Source organism: Hordeum vulgare, chromosome 7H (assembly GCF_904849725.1).
Source record: "Hordeum vulgare subsp. vulgare chromosome 7H, MorexV3_pseudomolecules_assembly, whole genome shotgun sequence".
Classification (NCBI taxonomy): domain Eukaryota; kingdom Viridiplantae; phylum Streptophyta; class Magnoliopsida; order Poales; family Poaceae; genus Hordeum; species Hordeum vulgare.
In genome coordinates this window covers 622,369,864-622,392,733 of record NC_058524.1, presented here as the reverse complement: position 1 = coordinate 622,392,733, position 22,870 = coordinate 622,369,864, and the positions used below count along the sequence as shown (strand labels likewise).

Genomic DNA, 22,870 nt, shown 5'->3' with positions numbered 1-22,870 from the left:
GGTCCTATGACACTCTTCTGTGATAACACTGGAGCCATTGCCATAGCCAAGGATCCCAGGTTTCACCGGAAGACGAAGCACATCAAACGCCGCTACAACTCCATCCAGGATCATGTCCAGAGTGGAGTGATAGATATTTGTAAAGTACACACGGATCTGAATATTGCAGACCCGTTGACTAAACCTCTTCCACGAGCAAAACATGATCAACACCATAATGCTATGGGTGTTCGATACATCACAATGTAACTAGATTATTGTCTCTAGTTCAAGTGGGAGACTGTTGAAAATATGCCCTAGAGGCAATAATAAAATGGTTATTATCATATTTCCTTGTTCATGAAATTGTCTAGTGTTCATGCTATAATTGTATTAACAGGAAACAGTAATACATGTGTGGATAAATAGATCACAATGTGTCCCTAGCAAGCCTCTAGTTGGCTAGCTCGTTAGTCAATAGATGATCATGGTTTCCTGATCATGGACATTGGATGTCATTGATAACGGGATCACATCATTGGGAGAATGATGTGATGGACAAGACCCAATCCTAAGCCTAGCACTAGATCGTATTGTTCGTATGCTAAAGCTTTTTCAATGTCAAGTATCTTTTCCTTCGACCGTTAGATTGTGCAACTCCCGGATACCGTAGGAGTGCTTTGGGTGTATCAAACGTCACAACGTAACTGGATGACTATAAAGGTGCACTACGGGTGCCTTCGAAAGTGTCTGTTGGGTTGGTACGAATCGAGATCGGGATTTGTCACTCCGTGTGACGGAGAGGTATCTCTGGGCCCACTCGGTAGAACTTCATCATGAGCTCACTGTGACTAAGGAATTAGTCACACGATGACGTGCTACGGAACGAGTAAAGAGACTTACCAGTAACGAGATTGAACAAGGTATAGGTATACCGACGATCGAATCTCGGGCAAGTTCTATACCGACAGACAAAGGGAATCGTATACGGGATTGATTGAATCCTTGACATCGTGGTTCATCTGATGAGATCATCGTGGAGCAAGTGGTAGCCACCATGGGTATCCAGACCCCGCTGATGGTTATTGGCCAGAGAGGTGTCTCTGTCATGTCTGTCTGTCTCCCGAACCCGTAGGGTCTACACACTTAAGGTTCGATGACGCTAGCGTTATAGGGAATTGTTATACGAGGTTACCAAAAGTTGTTTGGAGTCCCGTATGAGATCCCGGACGTCACGAGGAGCTCCCGAATGGTCTGGAGGTAAAGATTGATATATAGGACGGATGGTTTCGGACACCGGAAGTATTTCGGGCGTCACCGGTAACGTACCGGGACCACCGGAGGTGGCCCCGGGGGACCACCGAAGGGGGGCAACGACCCCGGGAGATAAGGTGGGCCAAGTGGGGGTGGGAACCAGCCCATAGATGGGCTGGTGCGCCTCCCCACTCAGCCCAATGCGCAGGGAAGAGAAAAAGGGGGGGCAAACCCTAAGCCAGGTGGGCCCACCAGTTGGTGCGCCACCCCCTCCTCCCCCTCTGGCCGCTGCACCTCCCATCTGGGGGGGCTGCCGCACCCCCTAGGGGGGAACCCTAGGGGTGGCACCCCCTCTCCCCTTCCCCTATATATCGGGCACTTTTGGCCATTGAGACACACGGTTTTTCCTCTCTCTCAGCGCAGCCCTGCTCCTCTTTCTCCTCCTCTCTGCCGGTGCTTGGCGAAGCCCTGCCGGGAGACCTCGTCTCTCCATCGACACCACGCCGTCGTGCTGCTGGAGTTCTTCCCCAACCTCTCCCTCCTCCTTGCTGGATCAAGGTGCGGGATGCTTCTCCACGAGGCTCATACTTCAGCGCTACGGCGCTGAAGTATGTAACCGATGCCATACTCCCAGGAAAAGCTCGAACGACCTTCAACAAAAGGGTACCTGTACCCGAAACCGACACAGGGTAGGTAGAGAATACCTAGGGGCGCGAGACGTCACCGGGCTGCACGTGTGTTGAACACGGAGGTGCCGTAGTTCGACACTAGATCGGAATCGCTGCGAGTACGACTCCATCAACCGCGTCCTAGCAACGCTTCCGCTTAGCGATCTTCAAAGGTATGAAGATGCTCTTACCCCTCTCTCGTTGCTGGTCTCTCCATAGTAAGATCTGAATATGTGTAGGAAAATTTTGAATTTATGCTACGTTACCCATCAAGGTCTTCCCGATGTCGGGGAAACGTGAAACCAGGAACAGCCTACACGTGCGTTACGGTGGAAACAGGCCAAAACGATGGTGCGTTACGATGGAAAAACGCGTAACAGGGCGAGGTCTTCCTGATGTCGGGGAAACGTGAAACCGGGAACAGCCTACACGTGCGTTCCGATGGAAATACCATGAAGATCCTCATAAGTTTGAAAAAGATTAGATGTTTTTTTATAATCAGATGGTTGTAATGTCTATCTTATTGGAACGAACTAAGTTATATGCATGTCAGCCCAGGGTCTTGCCTTGATTTTTGGCGAAAATCGCATAGTTCTCCTCCTGGCCTGCACCCTCAGTGTCATCTTCCCAGTCGAAGGACGAGGCATAAATTTTTTACACATGGTCTACTCACCTGAACAATGGACAAGATCAAAAAAATTAGCCGGTCTGGTGGATTTCCTCAAACCAAAAGGCCATGGTATTGTGGCTCATGCTTCGTCCGCGCCAGCCCTGATCGTCGTGTGGGCGATCCGATGGCCTCGAAGCCGTTTGGCTCGGCAACGCACGGACCTTTGCGGGCGTCATGCACGCGTCAGACTCCATCCATCGGAGGACGAGGGGTTTGACACCCTCTCCCCTTGTTGCCGGTCTCCTCCTCCTGGCTGCCACGATTGGTGGCTAAGGCGGACGCGACTGCTGGAGGTGCGACCTTGGGTCTGGGGTGAGGCGAGGCCGCGAGGGGATGAAGAAGAAGGAGGAGGCCGGCGGCGAAAGCAAATGGGGAAGGGGGAGAGGGGAACAGCAGCTTTTCAGATTTCGAATCCCACCTCGCTCGCCTTGCCAACGGATTAGAACGCAACGGAACCGAGGGAGGGGAACGCCAGCCGGCCTCGGGCATAGCTTGTTCGCCTGTTCGGTTGTCCCACGAAATTCCTACGTTGGTGAACGAAATTATATTGTTGGTGAACGAAATTCTTATGTTCGTGAACGAAATTCCTAGGTTAATCCTAGGTTGGTGAACGAAATTCCTAGGATGGTGAACGAAATTCCTAGGCTGACCAACGAAATTCGTATGGTGACACACTAAATTCCTATGTTGACCCACGAAATGCCTACGTTAATCCATGAAATTCCTAGGTTAATCCCACGTTGGTGAACGAAATTCCTAGGCTGGTGAACGAAATGCCTAGGCTGATGGACGAAATGTCTTTGTTGACATACGAAATTCCTACGTTGACACACGAAATTAGTATGTTGACCCACGAATTTCCTATGTTGGCCAACGAAATTCCTATGTCGACCCACGAAATTACTATGTTGACCCACGAAATTCGTAACACGAAATTCCTATGTTGGTGCACGAAATGCCTTGGTTGGCGAACGAAATTTCTACGTTCACCCAACGAAATTCCTGTGCTGATGGACGAAATTACTATGTTGACCCACGAAATCCCTAGGAAGATGGGCAGCAGCAAGCGCCAGCGCCAGCGCGAACCCACCACCCTCATGTCGCTCGATGACAACATGCTCGCTGAGATCCTCCGCCGCCTCCCGTGGCAGCCCGCGCTCGCCAGGGCCTCCTTTGCCTGTCCGCGGTTGACCAACATCGATGTCCTCCATCGCTAACAGCCGCTTCATTTGGCCGGCTCCGCTGCTGGGCTACTTCGTCACGGTCGATGGCGGTGTCGTCCCATCATTCCACCGCGCGCTGCTCCTCTCCGACCGTGTGAGATCCTCCGCCGCCTCCCGTCGCAGCCCGCGCTCGCCAGGGTCTCCTTTGCCTGTCCGCGGTTGAGCAACATCGACGTCCTCCATCACTAACAACCCCTTCATTTGGCCGGCTCCACTGCTGGGCGATGTAGAGAGCGCCAAGCGTCGGCTGATAGCCTGCTGCCTTGCATAGAACTAGGCTAGTAGCACACCAGTAGACAGTACTAGTGAACTACCTCGGCCAAGGCTGGCCGAAGGAGAGAGAATACCAGTAGACAGTACTAGTGAACTACCTCGGCCAACGCTGGCCGAAGGAGAGAGAATACCAGTAGACAGTACTAGTGAACTACCTCGGCCAACGCTGGCCGAAGGAGAGAGAATATAGATCGGGAACGGGAAATCAAGCAGAAAATCAAGCCGAAGGAACGGATTAAGGAGGAGGCCGGCGGCGACGTTGATCCCCCTTTCACCGCTCTGATCTCGTCCAAGACTTTGGTTCATTTGAGGCAACATTTGACGGAATAGTGCCAAAAGACAAAGTAAATTTATTCTTCAACAGAAGAATGTCTGCATGCTAGATGCTACTTCTAGATTTTAGTATTGCACTTGTTTTGTGTTCCTTGTGGAATATAAGGTTTCTTCAATTCAGTATGTACAGGCCATTATAGATGTCATGTATTCGTAATGGGCTACTATTGATTAGTAATTCCTGGCATGCATTTATGTGTTTTTCTTAACCTGAATGGTGTTACACAGACCTTGGTTCTAGTTCCTAGTAAACTTTTATATGCAAGTGAGCTATGCTAAGCTGAACTATGCTATTTTATTTTTGGATAGGAACCTTACGTCTTTGCACAAAGTAATTTCGTCCATGACAAGTAGGAATTTCTTCTAAGCTAATATAAATGTCTTTCAGCAAGGAGGAATTTCTTCCGTACACACAGAAATGTCTTCTGAGCACGGAGGAATTTTGTCCCTAAACCACGGAATTTTGTCTGTACGCACAGAAATTACGTACGCATACACAGAAATTTCGTCCAGGACAAGTAGGAATTTCTCCTAAGCTTTCTGAGCACGGAGGAATTTTGTCCCAACATATAGTCTCTAGGAGGAATTTCGCCGTTGAAGGAGCACCGCAAAACCATAATAATTTCCTTGAGTTGGTACTGTCTGCTACCCTAGTTTTCTGCACAAAACAAAAGAACAATGAATCCCGTTAGTAACATAATACCATGGAGCTGCTATGCTAGAACACTTTAGCTAGTCAATAAGTGGATGTCTCTGGATCTTTTGGAAAGCAAGGAATGACGGAATTTTGAACAACCACCATTGAGCCTAAAACAGGCGTCCACACTTAGCATCTGAAGCTGCTTCTTTTCTTTCTTTTTTCTTATTCTAATACTCTTTGTAGTTGTTGTAAATGTAAAAACCAAAAACAGGCTTTAAGCCCAAAATGAAGTATATAAGACAGAGATTTCTTAAAAACTTTAAAAAAAAGTGGACTGCAGAGGTTTCACTAAAATACTTCTTCTGCTCAGATACTATAGCTGCGCTAACAGCCCAAGAACGCACGACTCCAACGCAGGGCAAAAAAGAATCTATTAGCATGTGTGCCTGATTTACCATTTAAGAAAACAGGCTCAAACCTGAAGAATGAATGAACATGTCAATATTTACCTGAAGTCAATTGTCTCTCAGGATGGAGGTCATTCCATTGGTGGCAATAGAGCCGGTGTGCCAGTTCGATTCTGTAAGGTTCCATGTCCTGCAAGATCAAGAAGCAAACAACAAACTACTTAGTTAATAGTCACATATCTCATTATATAATATATAATAGAAGTTTCAGTTACCGCTGGCATCTCGACTAGTTCCCTCCCCTTATGGCATTCAAGCGCCTTTATCACAAACATACCACAATCATTGTTAGGACATAAAAAACCGTGGCGATGAACTCGGCGTGGCTGGTACGTGTATGGGCGCGCACCGGGCACGTCGGGTGCATCGGGTTCACGGGCTAGGTGTGCGTGTGTGAGCGTGTGTGTGTTGCACGGGGTGACCAAGCACTCGCGCACAGTAGGCGTAGGAATACAAGGCAGGCAGTTAGCTAGCTATACGGCGATCTCGCGCAAGTCCGTTGGAGCTGGCCGCGAGCTGCGCGCGGGAACGCGTCGTAGCGGAGCGAGGCGTGCGGATCGTGGGCGCGAGAAGGCAGGGAATGAGGGTGCGTGCCCGGTCACTTGCCTGGGTATAAAGCTGTATGGTTACGTTGTACTGGAGCCGGCAATTGAGTTCATGCTCAAGATAAAAAGGAAGCCGTTCGTGCGGCTGTCGTGCGCCAGGAAACTTCCTGTGTCCCTTTTCTTCTTCTTTCCCTGATCGTTTGACGAGAGTGCAGAGAGACAGGGAGAGGTAGGGCTACGGCCAGCTAGGGCAAGAGCTGGGCTACTCCAACAATCATGACTGGGAAATAAAATGCCAACAAATTAGGTTTATGCTTTCCGAAAAAGAAAAAAATAGAATCAGTTCTATGCTGTTTTCAACAAACCATTGAAGCTAACTAGTGTATGGCATAACCCACCTGTTTTCCTGCTCCGGAAAGTCTGGATACATCACTTGGAGGTCTGTAGCAGCTGGTATATTGAGGAATGCTGTTGCAGGGTAGTTCCTTATTTCATCAATCTGCGAAGAACACATCATGTCAAAGAAATCAAATATGTTACAGTATTTTAGAGCCCTAACATCCATAGGTACAGTTAAGCAACAGACTTTACCAATGTGCCCAAGAAAACTGGAAGTGTGTCCCTTTTTCCCAGCGAGTCATAGATCTCAATATATTTCAGATCAGCAGCTAGATATAGTATTGCAAGAATCCAGTATTTACTATTTAATGATGGCAGATACAGCTGCAAGTAAATTGTTGGATTAGCAAAGTAATTTCATATTCGAATTTCAAAATGATTTTGCTAGAATATACATTTCCTCATTGTCTTACCGTCTCAAGATCAGTTTGTGGAATCTGACGGAGACATTGATGTAATCGTCCAAGATTGGCCTCTGGTCCTTGTGCCTCAGTCTGTTTTGGATGCAAACAAAATTTTGTGAGGTTTTAACTCAACACCAATTGGAAAAAAAAAACTGTATTGGTACGTACCAATGCAACTGGATCAATGATAAACCTTTTCGGGTCATTCCAATCCGCCATCATAGTATGTGTGCACAGCGACATGAAAGAGACACTTATCTCGCCATCAACCTTCAAATTTGCACTATATTCTCCACAAGTTATATGATGACCTTTAATTAGTACAAGTGTGTCAAGCTTTTTGTGATTTGCTACTTCCCCAGCCACAAACTTCGCGTAAACATCTTCAGGAGTACACCTGTTGGAGACTTGATGGATCTCTTCAGCTTCCTGCTGCTTGTGATTGGGAAATTTCTCACCATGTGGAATAGGACTAGCAAGAGAAGAAATTTGTCGACGAACTTGTGCAGTCAAGCCATCATTTATCACGATTGCGGCGTTCCCCGAAGAGGTCCCTAAAGAGATTGTCAATATGTCATGTGTCGATCATAACACAAAAAGCGTATGAAATTTTGAAAATAGCTTAACATTACCAGATTTTTCGATCGCTCCAAATGTTTGATCGAACGCGTAACACATCATTTTTATCCTACCATCATAAGCTTGTATGAGTTCGACTTAGACTCTGTAACTTCATGGTTGACATATTCCCGGTCTGTAATCAAAAGACTCTCCAAGCGAGAAACCATGTCCTTGCCATTTTCACTTGACACCTCTGCCTTCAAGGAATCAATCAGATTGGTTACTCCTTCAGGTGCAGCAGATAGCGCACGTTGTAATCCTGAGAGCTTCTGAACCAAGTCATTAGCCTGCAAGAATTGAACACAAAGCTGTCGATAGGGCTATGCAGCAATAAAATATTTTACCCTCAGGTTAAACTCTTACAATAGCACTGGGCACTGACACATCCATGCTTGCATCAGCCATTGTACCATGGCTAAGATCAGTGCGGACAGGCACATGGCTAAGATCAGGGTGGACAGGCAACTGCATCTCCGTCATGTTTTCTCCAGACTCTTTCATTAGGTAATCCTTACTGTACACAGTATCATTGAATTTCTTGACCTGCAAAAAGGTTTATGTAGTGTCACATGAAAATATTTATAAACCAGGCCCGAAACTCAAAGGTACATACACAATTGTAAGGTGCATAAAAAGTGCCAGAGTATGTTATCTTACTTTAGATAATAAACTTTTGAAGTCTTCACGCGCCAATTTGTGCAATTTGTCATAATGACTTTGCGTGATGTGATTTATGCGTGGTAACTCCTGAGATAAAGTTTCATCTTCAATCAAAAAGTCAACAGCTACAGCCTATATGAAAACAAGAGATCATCAGAAAATTCATTTGCAAGTAATTCATTCAAAAATCAATCTGCTATGACAGCACTTACCTCGAGCAAGAGTACAACTCCATGACACTTTCTGTGTTGTACTGTGCTCGTCTGATAGCTTTTCATGCCATGTATAAGAAAATCTACAAAAAAATTAGTCCATGCCAAGTTCTTCCACATACTACGAGGATATTTCTTAAGAATAGGCAAGAAACATCTCCCCAGGTTTTTATTGGCCCTTGAAGCGAAGACATGACACAATGCTTGAAGCATGTATACGATGCAGTATGTATCCTCGTCCAAGGCATCTTTCTGAAGTTGCATTACAAACTCACTATAATACGCTGACCCTGTTTTCCCGTTTCTTGTCGATGTGAACATTTGTCTCAGTTCAGCAAATTCAGACTCTTTGCCCTTTTCTTCTGGATTATCAAAGTCAAATTCAATGGGTATGGTTCCATTGGGGGCACCGAGAGCTTTATGCGCCACTTTGTGTAAATCTACCTACCTCCTCAGTACCGAGCATGAGCTTGTTCGTGAGCGCAACTGCTTGATTGTGCATTTGTCCAGAACAACAGGTTGCATCTTCCGTGAATTTTGGAACCCAATAGAAGTGATAAGATTAATATGCTTGTCGCTTCTAATTTTGGACAAAACAATATTCACGAAGGTCTCGGGACAGGATATAAATATCGATGTTGCTTGCTGCAATGTAGTTAGACACTAGTTAATATTCACTCACAAATGGCATTTTGACTACAACAGATAATATTTTTTTTCATATAACACACCAACAAAGAATCACCTCCACACCACAAGCAAGACACATCATCAACATTTACGTGCACAAGTATTTTTGGGAGTTGAAAAGGATGAACAGGGAGCTACCAAGCCTAATTCATAAACATTGATCGAGCATTCAAGTTGGTACATAAAAAAATTAGCATCGCACCTCTTTCACGGGCTCAACTTCAGCACCAGCGTTGCTACCTGGGACAGTGGTCTCCTCTTCCTCTCTTCCCCCTCCCGATTCATCACCAGCATCGCCGCGCTTTCTCCGCTTTCCTCCCTTCCCCACGCACCTTCCTCCCCTCACCACGCCCCTTCCTCCCCTCCTCCTCTGCCCGTCGACCTCTAGGACAGTGAGATCCCCTTCATCCTCGCTTCGCCTTCTTCGCCGCCCACTCTGCCCGTCGCTGCTCCTGTCGCCCGGAGTTGGTACCGAACCGGACGACCGGAGGCCTGTGCTTCCCATCCTGGCGTGCTGGCGGCGGTAGAGACCGACGTGAGATAGAGACCGGCGTGGTGGCGGCGAACGATTTGAAGTGCAGGAGCTGGAAGAGCAACGGATGGGGAAAGGAATGTGGTTAGCTCTCTCGAGGCCGCACACCCTGCTGCTCCGTTGGGCCGGCCCATGATGCATTTTCCCTTTTTTTAGAGGAGCTGATCAGTCATAAATATATTCTTTTGGTTGATTAACACTACCGACGTAGTTATCTTTGTGTGTTTGACCCAAAAAACGAGTGACCGAGACGGCGCGGCGACGGCGGCACGACGACTTCACCTCCACCGCCGGCTATCTCCTCCATCGGCAGCCTTCTCTCCGGTACGCCCCCCTCCTTCTCCTCCTCGGCGGCCTTCTCTCCGGTACGCCCCCTCCTTCTCCTCCTTCTGCGGTAGCTAGGGTTTGGTTTCTTGGTTGGGGACACCGGCGGAGCTAATGCCTGAAGAACAAAATGTAGTGCTTAATAATGCCTGAAGAAGTAGTTTAGTTCAAAACTTGATAAGTTTTGTGTGTTTGGCCCGCCCAATTATTTCTTTGAAGATCTGCCACTGGTTGGGGATGGTGTGCTCACGACTCGCTGCTGTCCTCCTGGCGCCGGGAGAAGAGCCCCGAGCCAGAGCCGCCAGCCTCGTGATTGTGCGAGATTGGCGCGGCGGTGGCGGCTAGTGCTTTGGGACGGGGAAGTGTCGGTGGGTCTGAGGAACATGACGGCCTCCCTCCCGCGGTTTATATGCGACCGGACAGCAAGTGGAGGCCGGTGAGCGACATTAACGCTGGTGTGGTGAGGCGCGACGTCACATGGCCTTCAACGTGTTCCCTAGATGAGTATCACATTGGGAACCACCCCTAGTCCACAGGTGTTGCGTCGCTGCCAAACGGGCCCACCGCATCATAGCCCACCTCTAAGGTCAGCACTATGCACGGCCTCCAGCATGGCTATAAACACCAGAAACTACTTGCATCAACTCCTGGACCGAGTACTAGGCGATTAATAAGCCGAGAGGATCAATTAAGTATCCCAACGTGTGGTAGTATCTAGTCTTGGATTAGATACACGGAACTCAGTTTCTAAGGACGGTTTCAATGAAACAACCCGCCATGTACTCCTACATAGCCTTTCATCGGTACCTTTACCAAATCAGGTTCCACACTTATTCCTTGTCACTAAAACACATTCTTCCATTCATGTTCATCACCCAAATGAAACAGACCTGACACAACTCTAGGCATAGCAAGCATAGCAGGATAAGACACATCATGGCTCAAGCAACTATCAGGTATGCTAGGTTGCAAGGTTTGGCTATTTACTGTGACAATGACAGGTCATGCAAAGAATAGGTTTAGCTACCTAAGTAAAGCATTTGATATATTTTGTCCTAATGCAATAAGTGGGAGAAGGAGTAGGAACATGGGATTATATTGGGATGATCAAAAGGGTGCTTGACTTGTTGCTCAGTAGAAGGATTAAATCCGTCAGTCGGATATTTGGACATATCCGGAAGGGCACAACCTACCGAAATAATAACGACAATTAATAACATTCATATGCAACAATATGATGCATGATCATGGCATGAAATGTAGCATGAGTTATACTGGCTATCAAAACCTTAGTATGAATCTGATTTGAATTCAAATTCAAATACTATTTAAAATGGAACATTTATTAAATTCCTTTAATTGATTTGACCTGATGTTGTTTCATAACTTTCTTTTCTGATTTCTGTTAAATCATTTCTGACTTTTATTTGATTTTATTTTTTCTCCAAACTAATCCTATAAATAGTGAATAAACTCTTGGGTGTCAATTGGAATATTTCCAAGTCCATATAAAAGATTCAACATTTTAGGATAATATGAAATATTTAAAATCACATATTTGGATGATTTCAGTAGCTTTTATGTTTTAAATAAAATGTCAAATATATTTTAAAAATAAGTTTCACCCCTGAATTATTGTTTCCATTATTTATCAAAAATGATGGACTTTTATGAAGGCCATTTTGGGTTCATTGATTTATCACAAGTTTCGAATTGGATTGAATATGAAAGTGCTAGGGTTTTTCTTTGATTTCCATTTTTATTTTTAATGAAAGAATAAAACATGAGCACATTCTTGTTAATCATCAAATGGTAGCAAGAGATGTGACAACCATCGTCCGTACAACATGCTAGTTTGCAAAGACAACCACGCACGTGCTATTCATGTTTTCTTTTGTATCGCAATTGAGGCAACGTGTCTTTATTTTGGTACGGGAGATACTTTTGTAGTCTCAAGCCAAGTGTAGTCGTGTAGCCAGTACTTTTGCTAGATTTTAGAATAAATTAAAATAAACTGTTTCTATTCAGCTTATTCTAAAAGTCCAATAAATTTTGTTAAAAACCTACTAATTGAGATTTTACTAATAGGCTTAAAAAAATGAGCTGCTAGAATATGCTGGATAGGAACAACTTATTATAGAAGCTTAAAAAAGCGACCAAAAAACTGGTCCAAAGTAGCACTCACATAGCGAAATTAGCTGCTAGAATAAGCTGGATAGGAACAACTTATTATAGAAGCCCAAAAAATCGACCAAAAAACTGGTCCAAAGTAGCACTCACATAGCGAAATTAGCTGCTAGAATAAGCTGGATAGGAACAACTTATTATAGAAGCCCAAAAAATCGACCAAAAAACTGGTCCAAAGTAGCACTCACATAGCGAAATTAGCTGCTAGAATAAGCTGGATAGGAACAACTTATTATAGAAGCCCAAAAAATCGACCAAAAAACTGGTCCAAAGTAGCACTCACATAGCGAAGTTAACTACAATTTTTTGTTGTGAAAATAGCCATTTTCTCTATGAAGATAAGATGCACGCATGCATCAAGTTAACTACTCCGTCCGTTCCTAAATATAAGTCTTTCTAAAGGTTTCACTCATAAATTACATACGGATGTATATAAACATACTTAAAAGTATTGATTCACTTATTTTGCTGCATATGTAGACCCCTAATGAAATCTTTTAAAAGACTTATATTTAGAAACGGGGATCTAGGAGGAAGATACCTTCAGTTTTTACAACATGCTAACTGCATAGACATCCACACATTACTTTGTGCTAACTAAGCACAAACATACGGATAATAACTGTTAATGAGATTAAAATTCAAAATACACAAAGAAAATTCAAAATACACAAAGAGAAACAGAAATGAAAAATGCAACATGAAGAGTGCCAATACAGACGGGATGAATAGTATAAAAACAACACTATTCATGAATAGTGTCAAAAACGACACTGTTTATATCTGGATTTTTAGTTTTTGTTACTTTTTTTGTATATCGAATTTTGATCGAACATGCACTGTACATGACCGTAAGCTGAATTTTAACCAGGTGTCTTGTCACAACGGCTGAAACAACATAGATGAGTACATATGGATACAAGACTAAATTATGTACTATACATAATCGTAACCTGAATTTTAATCCGATATCTTGTCACAACGGCTGAAACAACATAGGTCCGCACCTGGCAGTAGATATGGATGCGCGACTAGACACATACATATAGGCATGTTTCTAAGCTTGTCTGTACAAAATAAAAATGATGTTCACCGGCCAACATAGCTAATGCCACATGAATATTGTTTGAGATCGATTTTTACCATTGAACGCAGAGTCTCATCTGGCGAAAACATACACTGTACTGATGGCCTGCCGCAGCCTCAAGGTGAGCGATCCGCATCTCCCCTCGTCGAGCAGGGTGCACACGAAGCTGCCTGAAAAACAACACATATAGAAGAAGTTCTGTTTTTTACGGTATGCTCATATGGTATGCTCAAAGAAAGCCATGCACAGACACGCACACAGAAGTAATCAGTCAGCTCAAGTACTAAGAAGAAGACCTACCGTCCGGCGTCCGCACGCATCGAACATGCACATGTGTACAGTGGCTGGACAACACACTCGGAGCACTGAAGTAAAGGATGATGGCGTGAGGTCGTAGGAGTACCGCTACTTGTAGGAAGCCACTGGACCGATGCGCCGGCGCGTGTCTTGGCATGCAGTGCGACACGTTTGGGTGTTTGGACACGGAGGAGCTTACGTGTATGTTGATGTCTATTGACTCACACATGCATGCAGCAGAAAGCCCTGCAAACAGACACGTCATCGCATACACGCTGTCAGCCTCGGTAACATCACAATCTGTGGCCAGAGCCTGCATCGCAGCTGCACCTACTAGTGTACTCACATGAAGCTACGGTAGCCGCCGAACGAGAATTGGATAGTAGAACAACACGGAAAACGCGAGTTACAGTTCTCCGTTTCAGATAAACTGCAAGCCATAGCTCAAAAGGTAATTACACTTTCATGAAAAGTCATATTCTACTCCAAAACTTAAATGCTCCCTGATCAACAGTAAAGTTTCTAAAAAATATTCTAAATTATTGTATGATAAATTTTGACAAATGTTTTACATGTATACTAAAATTCAGCACGAAATAACATATGTACAAGTCATGCCGATAAAAACAAAATAACAGTTCAAAATGTATTCAAAACTAGCATTGTTGAAGCATTGATTGGTCTTTTTTACCACAGTTTTCACAAATGTTATTTCAATCTGAAATTTTGTAAGCATAAAAACATTTATCAAAGTTTGTCAAAAAAAATATGTTTTTTATCATTTTACTGTTTATGACGGAGCATTTATGCCCGGGAGCAAAAACTCCATGTCCAACTTCAATCCTCTTTCTCTGAAGAAACAGTGTTCTTAGCTTTTGCCCAAGGTCGTTTATAAACTAGGCGGTTCATCACATGAAAAATTTATAAGCTGAATGCATGTCAGGCTTATGCCGATTTGCACTCAGTTTATGTAAACCAAAGACCAACGAAACATACTATTTATATATAAATTGGGGCCGAGGGACGCCACACCGACGTGAGCCGCATACTTAACAGCTCGCCTGTAGCATTTAATTTATTTGCTTTAGGAAGCAGCTTACATACATATATATACACACACAACAAAGTTCGCAATGACATTGTATTACAAGTTGACAATCATAGCAAATCGATTATGAGTTCATAGTCTAGACATGCATACGTATCAAGGTTCGTAAAAACATGTGTACATATGTGTTCACAAATGAAAGGGCCATGAGTTCAAGGTCCACATATGCATACATATTTAATGAGGGTTCATAACAACGTCCGTGCATATACAACATAAGTCCACAAATGAAATCATAAGTTTCGAGTTCATACCAACCATGCGTTAAACCTAAAAGATGCAATGAACTTCAACCGCAGCATGTATACCCACCGTCGACGGCATCCTCGAGGCAAATCTATATGTTCTTGACCACATTCATGAGTTTCCAAAGTTAAGTCAGAGATCGGTAAGGCACAAGAGTCAACAAGAATTTTTGGTCAAAAAGAAGAGTCAACAAGAATTAACATATAAGTTTAAATTGAAGCAAAGAAGTATGAATAATATAATTAAGGATCAACACTTGTAGGCTCTATTGTAAACAATGCATAAGTTATAAATTGAGAGGCACAACTAACACAAGACACAAACATCAATAGTGCACAAGTAGAGACAACTATCTGGACTGATCATTGTGGCGTGGAGGTCGAAGCGGCGCCATGAGCCACAATGGATGTCACTGGACTTGCTTGGACAGGTGTAGATCCAACCACCATAAAGTTATTGGAGTCTTCTCTGCACTGAGGACACTTCAAACATGAGACAGTAATATGGTAAGATGCATGATCTTTAAGCATGATGGTAAGATGCATGATTGAAAAGTTGAAGACTTACAAAGTTGAAAGTAGGAAGGGGCGGAAGAGGAGGGAGATCCAGCAAAGTAGAACCATGCATATTAGTACTGAACCGAGCGAACGTCTCCTGGAGGGTTGTCTATTATATAGCCATGAATTCATGTTGTTGAAATGGGGCATGCTGCATTTTCATGGCTTGCTCCCTTTAAAGTAGGGCATTGGCCTGAGCCTCCAGCCCCAACCTGGTTTCTTCCTTCCACAACCTACTTTCTTCCTCTAGATGGGCCTACAATATGCCATCGCAACGAGTTCACCATCGTTGCACTGCAAAGAACAAATCAGAAGTGAGAGCAGTGAAGCAAAACATACATAGGATTGATGCATCATATGCCACCCAGGCTATGGGTGGCGCTCAATAGAAGGACCTGAGCTCGACATGGTAACATGGAGGTGGGAGAGTTTTGGAACGTCCATCTTACGAATGAAACCATCACCAAGATATAACCAGCCACACTTCTTTCCTTCTCCCGACGGGAATGTCATGTGAGACCGGATCAGAGTCGAGTCGTTGTGCTCCGTGAACTTCCCACTATATGCATCAATCCTCAAGCGAGCCCCTGGGTTGACCCCCCCCCCCTCCGGTTTCTTTGACTTGCGGGAGAGATATAATGTTGTGAAGGTACTGAGTCTTCGCCCTGACCTCTCTAGCAATAATATCCATAAGGGCACAAGTTGAGAAGTTCATAAGTGGAATGATATTATTACCTTGTTTTGCACGAAAGCGTGGAGGTTGAGGTTGTCTTGAATGCGTAACAGACCACCCATCAAGACACGATGCTCCGAAGCCACCTCCACTCCGGGCTTATCCACCTGGATATGATTTGCTGATAGCAAGGAGTCTTGTTGCTACACCATGGGCGAACTTCTTGAAATGTGTCAAATACATCCAACTTAGGAATGAAGCTAAATTGTTGTAATCCAGGCAATCACATGTAAATGGAAACTACATTCATGTACATGGAACGGGTAAGGTGTACTCTCCGGGCTAGTGGCTTTTTGAGAAGCATCTTGTGTTCATGCGTGAAATACTTCACCACGGCATTGATGTGAGCCTTGCAAGGCATGCCTCGGACAATGTTCTTGGCAATCACCTCCACTACCTTATTAGCTCTATGCTCCATACCCTCAGCGCAAGTAGAGAAATATTACCAAAGTGCATAAATTTGCATAAGATAGTTATCAGTGTAATTATTTTGAATATTGACAAAGAAATAAATATGAAAATTGATAAAGAATTTTACATAAAAAATGTTGATCACCCGCTCGATAGCACTACGGTACTCACTGTCCCACTTGTCTTTGGTATCCGGAGCGAGTTCCCATGTTTTTCCTAGTTCGAGCTCCATCCTTATGAACAATAAAATTGAAATAAATAGTAGAACAATGAAACTTTGCGGGGTTAATTATAACCAAATGTTGTTGGTGCCTGAAAATTTTTGTGACTAAATAACATTTTAGGAGATCATATAAAAAAATCAGTTCTGAAACTTTTGTTTACGGGTGAGGAGAACATTTTTTATCTTGAGCTCATCGGATGTCATATGGGCACCAAATTTTGCTGGCACGTTAGAATTTTGTTCATAATATATGCCACAAAATGTCAGCCAGTTGAAAGAGATCGAATTTCTCGACATATGTCAGAGGCTTTGTGCGCATAGATTGAACATGTGGGGCCATTTCTATTTAAGAGAATCGACATAAACTCATATGGAAAAAATATTAGGATGTACAAACGTCTTGATTGCATGTACTGATGGCTAACTACTAAACCCCACCCATAAACAAAGAAGAGCTAATTAGAGTGACAACTAGCATGGGTGAGATCTGATGACACATTACTTATGAACACTTGCTACGCTCTAGAATTCTCTATTAGTTATGCCTTAGATTGATAGTTTTTAGTTACGCCTGAGCTTGGTAATCATGTACTCCAGACTACTAAGTTCTGTAGATATTTAAGGATATTGTGAATAAGAATGCATCTAAGCACAATGTGATAAATTCATGGGTATAATTATTTTCTAAAGAAATGTGATACTTTGGACTTGCTCTACTCTTGGTGAAACCCATTATGAATAAATAGTTTTAAAATGTTATAAATGAAATGAAGTATGATAATTATTGACAAGACACGGTTTCCGCTTAACATAAGAAAATGATAATATATTGTCTACATATGTGAATCTATAAAAATGACCTTATTTAGTTGCAAGTTAAGTAAATAAGTAAATTCACTATTAAAAAAAATCAAATATTCAAAATTTGAAGGAAATACAACTCACATGAAACTCATATAACAAAGACATCCAAGTTGGAATTGAAAATAAATCAAAATGATATTTAATAAATGAGACTATGAAAATATTAACAAAAAATTGATCTAGATATGACTATAGAAATATATAAACTTCCGGTAATATTAGATGATGCCCCGCGCAGTACTTATAATTAGAAATTATGTAACATGTTTTATGTATCTAAATGTCCTCAACGGGACTATAATATCAGACTTGAGAGGGCGATTAAAATTAGTAATTAATAAAAAGGAAATGATATGGTCTCGCGTGAGTAGAAAATAAAAGATATCTATTCTAATTCTATCACTAAGTTATGGGTTCGAATCTAATAGAAATTCAACATAATGTTTCCTATCCTAAAATTTTATTTTCTTTCCCGAATGTTATGGGTTCGAATCTAAGAGAAATTCAAAATAATATTCATTCTTCCTTCATAGTTTCTACATATACAATCTTAGATAAGAGCATATTATGAAAGATTATTATGTTTCCATAACATTCAAAAATGCTGACGATTTCACCAACCATTGACTGGTAGTCCATTCTCCCTCCAAGTCGACAAGACTCCGACGATACCGGTCACCGCGGTAAAACTCTAAAAGAAGATGATTGATTAACCATCATGTGTCACAGAATCAGCAGGTGAAACAATAACTTTCGACGATGAGATAGATAGATATAGTGGTGTTAGGATTTATGTTTACAGCGGAGCAGAGTTCGGCTGCTGCCATGAGCGACCTCTTGACATTTTGGCATCCCTGAAATGGACAAGTGGAGTTTTTTGAGCATAAGAAACACTCCTGAAAAAAGAAAGAATTGAGAATGTTCAAAATCAATGGCAGATCATACGTTGTTCTGTCGATGATAATTTTTTGATAAATAAGACGCATTAGTATTTTGTGAATTATATTAACAAAATTTGAAGGGCAACGATAGGATGCATTTTTTTCAGAGGATAATATAATTTAGAGGCAGTTGAGAGGCATCACTTATATGTTGGAGCTTAGAATATTATCAATTGATGATAAGATTTCTCATATGTATTCACATGATCATATAAGTACTTGGCTGAGGAGGGATTCTTGAGTGAACAACAACATAGTAAGACTGCAGTCTTGTGAGTGGGGTGTACGGACGTCTGAGGATGTCTTGGCGGTCGCCGGAGAGGTACGTCAGCATCGACGGACAAAGAGGATGTTGATTAAAGGGAGGGTGATTCAAAGAAAAGAAGACTGGGAGGAAGATTTTAGTGGGCTTGGGGTATTGAAGTCCTACATGACGTGTCCGGACTCCCGCAAAGCCTTTCTTGAGTTTGCCTTTGTTACATAATCCTGATTCCGCTAATACAAACCTAACTTGAAAGCAACACCGATTTATGAGAGGCCTTGGGCCCTCTTCCTCCAAAAGACTACCATAATAGGAGGGGACACCCCCACCTTTATTAGTCGTGAAAACCGATGTGGGACTAACCCAACAATCTCCCCCTTACAAATCGATCGTAATGGCCCCGTTAACAACATCCTTTCGATTCAACCAATCATGACTGACCACCCATGAGTCCACCGACATTTATTCCGGTCACCTAGGCTTTAATATCATTTTGCAACCCACATGCGTCAACCAGGCCCGACCGAAAAGCAACACTAACTTGTGAGAGGCTTGGGTCTTATCCTCCCAAAAGACTAGCCCAAAAGACACCCTCATGTTTTTTCTACCCCATACCCGATGTGGGACTAACCCAACAGCCTTCAATTTGCGGAAAAAATGGTGTTCGGACCGTCCCGCCGACAGATACATGACTGCTCGCGTGGGTCCGGACGGATGCGGGTTTTTTAAGGATCCGTGTTGGAGATGCCTTGCCCCTCTCATTCCATGTCTGAATCTGAAGGAACACGGCGCTGTTTGCAAAGTAGCCACATTGTCTGCAGCTCTACATTGCATTAGTAATATCCTGCTCTTTTGTGCCCCAGCACATTGCCATGATAAAAACGAAGGCACGGTGTAGTGCACGTCATGCAGTTATAAGATTAACCCGAATTATCAAACATATTTTGTTTTGCTATTGTGTGGAAACCGTTCGATTTAAGTGTTCTGTTTTGTGGTTTTCAAAAAAGGTGTCCTGTTTTGTACCCCACACAGGTTATTCTGGAAAGGGGGTAATTTATAGGAAGTAAAAAAAGCAAAAATTGTAAGATCGGATGTTACTCGGATGCAGAGAAGAATTACGCCGGCTGTTCATTACATCCATTCAATTATTCAGTGCGTTGTTGTGTTGTGGTGTCTTGAATCTGAATTCAGTACTACCACACTGGCTATATACAACCTTGCAGACTATGACAGATCATTATTTTTCAGCAACATTCAGAGAAGCCAGCGATGTCACCGGACATTGACTGGTAGCCCATTCTCCCTCGATGTCACCGGACATTGATTGGCAGCCCATTCTCCCTCCAAGTCGAGAATCCTCCGGCGATGTCGGTCACAGCAGTGAAGCCCTGAAAGAAGAAGATAGAATTACCATCACGTGTCACAGAGCCGGCAGGTGAAACATAGCTACCAGTTGATAGACAGATAAATGTAGTAGTGATAGTATTTATACTTACAGCGGAACAGAGTTCGGCTGCTGCCATGAGAGACCTCTTGCCACTTTGGCATCCCTGAAATCGACGAGTGGAATTTTTTGAACTTAAGAAACACACAACTAAAAAAGAAGAAAAATGAGAACGTTCAAGAATCAATGACAGATCGTACGATAATGATCTCGTCGTCCTTGCCGAAGATAGCCAACACTTGGTCGATGAAGTGCGAGTTCTTCGCCATTCCTGTCGATTGAAAGAGAAACAAATTAAAGTTTTTGCATACAATAGATAACACTGGATCAGAGCAGCGGAGAAGCAACACTTGCTCGACAAAGTGTGTGTCCTTCGCCATTTTAGAAATCGAAGCGATATTATATATTACTTCATCCGTTCCTAAATATATATTTTTATTTTTTTTATTAAAGGACTACATATGAAACAAAATATATGGATCAATATTTTAAAGTTGTTTATATACATTCATATGTAGTAGTCCCTAGCACAATCTGTAGAAAGACTTATATTGCAATAGGAAAAATACTGAAGGCTTAGGTGAAGAGCTGTGAATTGGGTTTGACGAATTACCTGAGCCGGTGCTGTACATGTAGGGCACGTTCACCGCTCCCGCCGGATGCCCGCCGGCGAACTCACCCTCCGTTCTACACAAGCAGCAGGAGAACTCACCATCAGATGTTACTTGGATGCAGAGATGCGTTCTGAAATTATGCCGGTTGCGGCGTACTCTCTTTTACATGCAAGTTCACTCTGAGCTGAATTTTCCTTAGTTGGCAGAACAGAGTACTACAGCAGAGTAGCGTGGCAGAGCATAGATGTGTTTGTTTGTTGGCTATGTATGCTACCTGACGTCGAGGTAGCGGTGGCCGGCCAGCTGCAGCTCGTGGGCGACGCGCACGGGCACCGACGGCGGCACGGCCACCTCCGCCTCATCCGCGCGCAACGCCGCCGCCCCGTTGCTGCCGTATCTGGAGAAGAAGGAGCAAGTGTGTGAGAGTTGGTCCGTGGGCACTCCATGGATGGACAGAATCGATGTGTACCTGGCTGAGCCGATCCTCCTCCTGGCGGCGCCCACCGAGACCCGCCTCGCCGCCGCCATGGCCCGATGGCGGGCTACCGCGCGAGCGGCACCGTGGCGTAGCCTGCGGTCAAACCCGGAGCGCACTGTCGGCAAGAGTGAAAGAGAAGGATGTCGTAATGGAAAAGCAGGCCTGGTCGACGACTTACCTGCAGGTGGTGACGGCGAGGGGAGGGCGGTGCGCGGGGAGGGAGACGCCGTGGGCGAAGGAGCAGTCCGACGCCATTGCTCCGGTCCTTCTCGCTCCTGTCTCGTTCTTGGGGACTCCGACGCTCAGCTCAGCTCAGCTCACGGTACAAGTAGAGGTATAGCTGCGGTGCAGATTGAGCGCTGATTCCACGGAGAAATGTGGTAACCTTGCACAAACACATGGCATGGGAACACATATTTATGCTTGGTTCATGACGACGGTTGGCAGCTGGGACGCTGCATCTGTTCTGTCCTCGCTTCCTCCGCGTCCTCGGAGGGTAGTAGGATCCCACGTACACATGACTGTGACCGACTCCATGAGCTCAAGACATATCCGTTCCAGTGTCTGGCTCTGCCTGCTACGTTGGTTCCGGATAAGGCGAAGATCTTCTCGCCACGTCTCAGCTCTCATGAGTGTAATTGCCTCGCCGTTATTTGGTCGTGAGTTAAGTTTTCTTTTTTTTTAAGTTCAATACTACAGCTAGAATGAACATTTTTACATACAAAACACTGACGGTCATGTTCTTGCCTCTTGTAGTACTCCTCGCACCGTCATGTGATTGGAATCTGGCTTAGGACCAGTTCTTTTGGTGAATTATAGAATAAGTTAAAATAAACTATACCGTACTCAGCTTAATTTAAAAGCTCAACTTATTTTTTTTTAGAAGCCTATTAGTTAATACTTGACTAGTAGGCTTTTAAAAAGAAAATTTATTTGAGCTTTTAAAATAAGCTGGGTAAGGGGTAACTTATTCTGAAAGCTCAAAAACGTCAAAAAATGGCCCTTACATGACATTGTAAAACTCTGTATGGTTAAGGGCATGTACAATGGTTAATAAGTATTTTAAATCTTCATGTAATTTAAAGATCATAAATAAATGTTTTACAATGAATCATTTCTTAACCTTATCTTAAATAATTAGTTATTTCTAAAAACATGATGAGACATATTGTGCTAAGAGGTCACCTCTTGTTATATCTTAAATAAGAAAAGACAAACCTTTTCTTATGAGTTCTCTCTTCTTTACCTCATCATTTATTCTACATGACATTACTAAGAGCAAGTACAATAAGGTACAGTCAGCAGATTGTAAGAATTAAAATACTATATTTTTGCTGAGTTGGATGAGAGAGAAGAAGAGAGAGAAGGAAAGCGGACTCTTTGTGAAAAGCTAGCTCAAGCACGTGCTCTTAGATACTTTGTGAGAATGAAAGGTGGGTCATATATGATAAAAGTAATACTCTTTTATAGCTAACTATTGTACAAGCTAGCTATAAGATGGGGTTGGATATACTATTAACCATG

General features: G+C 43.4%; 2 protein-coding genes across 6 annotated transcripts; both read right to left on the bottom strand.

Annotated features, from left to right (window-relative positions):
* Positions 1 to 4,603: 4,603 nt before the first annotated feature.
* LOC123413271 lies at positions 4,604 to 13,550 on the bottom strand. 5 transcript variants are annotated; one of them, XR_006613712.1, is made up of 13 exons: positions 13,469 to 13,540; positions 13,225 to 13,338; positions 8,797 to 8,993; positions 8,349 to 8,710; positions 8,134 to 8,268; positions 7,840 to 8,019; positions 7,488 to 7,763; positions 7,024 to 7,409; positions 6,865 to 6,945; positions 6,644 to 6,775; positions 6,451 to 6,551; positions 5,550 to 6,332; positions 4,604 to 5,058 (listed from the first exon to the last, which is right to left on the bottom strand). XR_006613712.1 is itself a non-coding variant. In XM_045106211.1 (12 exons), the coding sequence occupies exons 6-11, from the start codon at positions 7,534 to 7,536 to the stop codon at positions 5,556 to 5,558; spliced, it is 831 nt and encodes a 276-aa protein (XP_044962146.1). In that variant the 5' UTR covers positions 7,537 to 7,763; positions 7,840 to 8,019; positions 8,134 to 8,268; positions 8,349 to 8,993; positions 13,225 to 13,338; positions 13,469 to 13,540; the 3' UTR covers positions 4,683 to 5,058; positions 5,550 to 5,555. The 5 variants fall into 5 exon arrangements, 1 of the variants encoding a protein (XP_044962146.1); XR_006613710.1 differs by having other exon boundaries at positions 8,349 to 8,993; positions 13,469 to 13,550; XM_045106211.1 differs by having other exon boundaries at positions 4,683 to 5,058; positions 5,550 to 5,637; positions 8,349 to 8,993.
* Positions 13,551 to 19,904: 6,354 nt separating this feature from the next.
* On the bottom strand, positions 19,905 to 21,868 carry LOC123413327 (thiosulfate sulfurtransferase 16, chloroplastic-like). Its single transcript, XM_045106269.1, has 7 exons — positions 21,525 to 21,868; positions 21,338 to 21,439; positions 21,143 to 21,265; positions 20,868 to 20,941; positions 20,455 to 20,525; positions 20,307 to 20,360; positions 19,905 to 20,198 (listed from the first exon to the last, which is right to left on the bottom strand). The coding sequence occupies exons 1-7, from the start codon at positions 21,599 to 21,601 to the stop codon at positions 20,121 to 20,123; spliced, it is 579 nt and encodes a 192-aa protein (XP_044962204.1). The 5' UTR covers positions 21,602 to 21,868; the 3' UTR covers positions 19,905 to 20,120.
* Positions 21,869 to 22,870: the final 1,002 nt, after the last annotated feature.

Excerpts from the sequence above, each read along its gene's own strand:
- LOC123413271 (XM_045106211.1), bottom strand. The coding sequence starts at position 7,536 with ATGATGTGTTACGCGTTCGATCAAACATTTGGAGCGATCGAAAAATCT. Across the intron at positions 7,410-7,487 it reads TGGAGCGATCGAAAAATCTG|GGACCTCTTCGGGGAACGCC; the intron begins GTAATGTTAAGC and ends CAATCTCTTTAG. Across the intron at positions 6,776-6,864 it reads CACAAACTGATCTTGAGACG|CTGTATCTGCCATCATTAAA; the intron begins GTAAGACAATGA and ends ATTTACTTGCAG.
- LOC123413327 (XM_045106269.1), bottom strand. The coding sequence starts at position 21,601 with ATGGCGTCGGACTGCTCCTTCGCCCACGGCGTCTCCCTCCCCGCGCAC. Across the intron at positions 20,361-20,454 it reads AGGACGACGAGATCATTATC|GGATGCCAAAGTGGCAAGAG; the intron begins GTACGATCTGTC and ends CGTCGATTTCAG. Across the intron at positions 20,199-20,306 it reads CAGCCGAACTCTGTTCCGCT|GGCTTCACTGCTGTGACCGA; the intron begins GTAAGTATAAAT and ends TTCTTCTTTCAG.